Source organism: Clarias gariepinus, chromosome 2 (genome assembly GCF_024256425.1).
Source record: "Clarias gariepinus isolate MV-2021 ecotype Netherlands chromosome 2, CGAR_prim_01v2, whole genome shotgun sequence".
In the NCBI taxonomy this organism is placed as follows: Eukaryota; Metazoa; Chordata; class Actinopteri; order Siluriformes; family Clariidae; genus Clarias; species Clarias gariepinus.
The window spans coordinates 43,372,637-43,377,197 of NC_071101.1; the positions used below are offsets into that span (position 1 = coordinate 43,372,637).

At 41.8% G+C, this 4,561-nt stretch overlaps 1 protein-coding gene across 1 annotated transcript; it reads right to left on the reverse strand.

Annotated features, from left to right (window-relative positions):
- Positions 1-1,813: 1,813 nt before the first annotated feature.
- LOC128541090 (polymeric immunoglobulin receptor-like) lies at positions 1,814-4,248 on the reverse strand. The gene is made up of 5 exons (XM_053511258.1): positions 4,200-4,248; positions 2,991-3,302; positions 2,574-2,882; positions 2,278-2,334; positions 1,814-2,164 (listed from the first exon to the last, which is right to left on the reverse strand). Exons 1-5 carry the CDS (start codon positions 4,246-4,248, stop codon positions 1,974-1,976), a joined length of 918 nt encoding a protein of 305 aa, XP_053367233.1. The 3' UTR covers positions 1,814-1,973.
- Positions 4,249-4,561: the final 313 nt, after the last annotated feature.

Below are 4,561 nucleotides of genomic sequence, written 5' to 3' on the forward strand. Positions count from 1 at the left end.
AACCACATAGAAAGGGTACGAAGCTCCCAGCGGGTAACCCTTGTTGCCTCTGTGGATTGGCCCTTGGATGAAATCCCCCGGCATTTAGCCACCACTGAAACCACTCTGGGAGCAGTGACGTTACCACCTTACCAAGCTTATACTCTTTTAGAGTATGCCATAATGAATTCGGCGCGTGCAGAAGACAACTGTGCCCGCATTGCGCTCGGATTCCGCATGACACTCAACTTCATACCTCGTGTAGGAAGGAGAACGCTTTGTGGCGTTAGGGCTCCACCCTAAGCAGTGAGGTGAGCTAGGGCGACGTGTTGACACCGACGGACGGGTGGTGATGGTGGTGGCTGTTAGGTGTTCGGTGTCCTGAAACACGGCAGGAGGAACCCGAGCACCTAACACTTTGTCCTGAGGATACTGGTTTTCCACATGCTTCGTGCTTAAGGAGACATAGCCTCTTTAAAAGTGCACAAACTTTGACACCTCGGCTAGATGGGTGTGTTAGGTGTTCGGCATCCTGAACATAGAAGGAAGGGACCGAACACCTAACAATTCACTGGAGACCGCTGCTCTCCGAAACACCAGTGGTGGCGGAGATTGAACCACGGCCTTCTAAGGATGCTGGTCCTCTCCATTGCTTCGTCCCTAAAGAGACATAGCTGGCAGTAGGTTCCCCACTGCCGGCCTCTCTAAAAGGTACAGCTCTCAGTAGGTCAGTCTGGTATGCCTGCAAAGCCATCGTGTGCAGGGCTGCACCAGGCTGACCCGCTGCCTGAAAAATCTTCTCCCACCAACGAAGATGCTAGTCTACACGCTTGGTGGGGAGTGGGGATTTTTCCCCAAGAGGATGAGCTCCCAGGAGAGAGAGAGCCTGTAAGCGTCTCTCTGATCTGGGACATCATCATAAAGGACTGCGCTTTCATCCATGACATTGGAACAAATTAATATCTGTGTCTATAGTGTCAATAGCACAAAAACACAGGATAAATACGGCTTATTTCATAAAAGAGTTAACTCATGGAGGTCGCCAGGAGGGAGAGGGGCCATCACGACACCCGGCACCTGTCGGCTGACCTTGCGCGTTTAGGGGATTTATTGAATTGATTTATTTGTACGGCGAATCAAGGTGTACGCGTTAGACCGCGCGTTACCAGCTCTAACACCAACTAACACACTGGCTCATCACTAGAGGAGCGCTCTGGAGTGATGGTTTCCATCTCCATGGAAGCGAGAGAGAAAGTTCTTCCCCCCTTTACAAGAAGCGCGGAAGCGCGCTGGAGAAGTGGAAGGTAAAAGACTCACCATTCGGCAAGAGAGCAAGAGAAAAGGAAAATCCTGTCTCGTGCGCCTCCGCCAGATTTGCACGCCAAAATTGCGCTGCGGGTCGCGGTTTCGCTTTAAGACGGCGAACCCGAGCGCGCAGGACTTTAATAGGGAGAAAATCGCAATACTTACCTGCTCCCTGAAGCCCGAGGATAGCGTGCTCTTCCCCCAAACACTCAAACAGAAAACGCGAAGATCGCCCTCAGCGAGATATTTTTCTACATGGAGGGACGGACTCGTGTCTAACTATGCCATTTTTCTGGTGAGTAGTAAGACACTTTCTATTTTCGTTTCTGTTAAAAAATGCTTGCACACACGCACAAAAACAAGATGGATCCTGAAAAGAAAATGATCTGAGGGTGTTTTCGGTTCATGCCTATTTATAACCTCCAGGTGCACCTCATCAGTTGACGTCACCTGCCTGAGGTTATACATGCAAAAAAATTGTTTGACACACACGTGCTTCACAATTGGTCACGAGGAATCGTTTCCCATAGCGCTTTCGCGCAGCATTGAGTGTAGCTTTTAAAAGGGAACACTGCATATGTCATAATGAATTTGTGCACATTTCGTTTCTGCAGAAAACAATAAGTGATTTTAGATATGAAAATCTAATAATCAGACATCTTGATTGATTGTGTAATGTGTATAGAAAATTAGTAGTATCTTTTCTTCCAATAACATTCTTTCCATTTTTGGAAATGATCACAGGAAACATTGATTCTTAAAACTGTTAATGAAGTTAATGTAGTGAATTTAGCATTACTATTATCAGAGGTTTCAGGCTGTGGACTGATTTTGTTCTTGACCACCAGGGTTGGTTTTGTAGGTGTGACGTCTACAAGAACTAGAAGAAACAGATAAATGTAGTGTGTGAGTGTTGTGTTTGAGTTTGGCTCCAAGCTGATGCATTAACCTGCACTAACTATCCTGACTGTGTGTTACAGTGGTGTGTAGTACCTGCTGTGGAAGTGGGTTTGGTCTTTGGTCTGGGTGTTGAAGGTCTTCTTGTGGCCTCTGCAAAGAGAGAGGGAAAAAAAATCTTATGAACTAAATCCCGGAAAATCGCATAATCCATAAACACAAACACAGACGAGGGGTAAAACATTGAACAGAAACATTTTAACTCTGTGATAACAAAATGGAGTAAATGTGCTCAATACCAATACTTATTATTACTTATTAATACTTACAGCATTAGTTTATCCAATTATTGCTAGATGTAAGTTTACATTATAAATATAAGATAATTTTACCTTTTACTATTAGTGAGATGTATTTCTGGTCATTGTTGCTGATCTGACACCTGTACCATCCTCTATCCTTTACAGTCAGGTGTGATATGAGTAGAGAGAGATTTCCTGGACGAAGATCATTAATGAGCTGAACTCTGTTTGTGTAGTGATTTGTCTCATCTATTGGGAAGATTTCTTTCTGATCAGATCCTTTATAAAAGATCCATCTGAGAGTGTGTGGTTTGGCTTGTAGTTGAGAGCAGGAGCAGGGCAGAAGGACAGACTGTCCCACGTATACAGTCACACTCACTGTCTGTTTCTGCAGGCAACCTGGAGAATAAAACAACATCAACATATTGCATTACTGTTACAACATCAGATTAATCTGTCATGAGATTATCACTGAAGTAGCATTGTGTATAAAAATGAGTCATTTACCTTCAACAGTGAGTCTGAAATCTCTGTAATCACCACCTTTAACATTACACCTATAAAATCCATCATCCTCTACAGTCAGGTGTGATATGAGCAGAGAGAGATTTCCTGAAGAGTGATCATTAACCAGCTGAAATCTGCCTTTGTACTGATCACTCTCAGGAGATATCTCTACATATTGATTTGTTATGAGTTTCTCCCATGTGAATGTCCCAGGTGTGGTGTAGAGGTCAGTGCAGGAGCAGGGCAGCAGTACTGAGTCTCCTGTGTCTGCAGTGATGGGTTTTGTCTCTCTGGATCCTTCCAGTCTGCAGCCTGTAGGAACACACCAGTTACTGATCTGTTAATAAGCAGTTCATCATAAACTCTACACAACTCCACACAACCTGTAACTCCAACACTCACTAATATCCACAATAGGAATGTAACTGAATATTATAACAAGTACAATCATAACATGGTCTAAAGGGATACAAATATAGTTATGATTCAGTATCTGAGGTTCAGTAACTCTACATTATTTTACTGTGAAATAAATTACATAAATAAACATATTTAAATCCAGATATTAAATTGAATACTCGAAGCACTAAACAGATATAGATACATATAGTGTTATTGATTTACACCACAGGTCCACACCTCAGTAGTAATGACTGCAGAACACAAAACTAAATCACATAAACATTTACACAGTGTACACTTTACATTACACATATTTCACATTTCATAAACATTTCACACATCACAGTAAGAATACCACATGATGTTAACATTTTAAGGTTTAAAATTGTAAACACATTAATTTTTACATTTAGATTATTAAAGAGAGAGAGAGAGAGAGAGAGAGAGAGAGAGAGAGAGAGAGATTCAGATTTACACGCACACAAACCACATGTAGTGAAGTAATAGTTTCCACTAGTTTTTCAGTCGGTACTTCCTCTATGTTTTTGAGCATATGATATGGCACATAGTCACATGCAATTCTATCTATCTATCTATCTATCTATCTATCTATCTATCTATCTATCTATCTGTCTATCTATCTATCTATCTATCTATCTGTCTATCTATCTATCTATTACTTGTTTCTTTCTTTCCTTTTTCCTTTCTCCTTTAATCAATCAATCAATCAATCAATAAATCAATCAATCTATCTATCTATCTATCTATAATATTGAGCAGTATTAGCCCCTAGTGTGTATTACTCACCTTCAGTGATATGAAGCTGTATGAGGAGGAGAAGAAAACACACCTTCATTCTTACTGAGGACCCAAACACACACATTAATCCGGAGAGAGAATTAGAGCTAAACACACACTGACCAACTGCTGCACCGTGTCTCATCATAATGAACACAGTCTATACCTCATACCCTACACATTTACCAGTTTACCACATTCACGCCTTGACAGGAAGTAAAACTATAGGAAGTTAAAATTTAGCTGTATGTCATTGATGAGACAGTAAAGTAAAACCTGTTGAGGAGACGAGCAGTGCTGCAGAGGAACACACAAACCCCCAGAGGTGACAGAAGTACACAAACTCAATAGTCAAGTTGAAGTACAGGTAT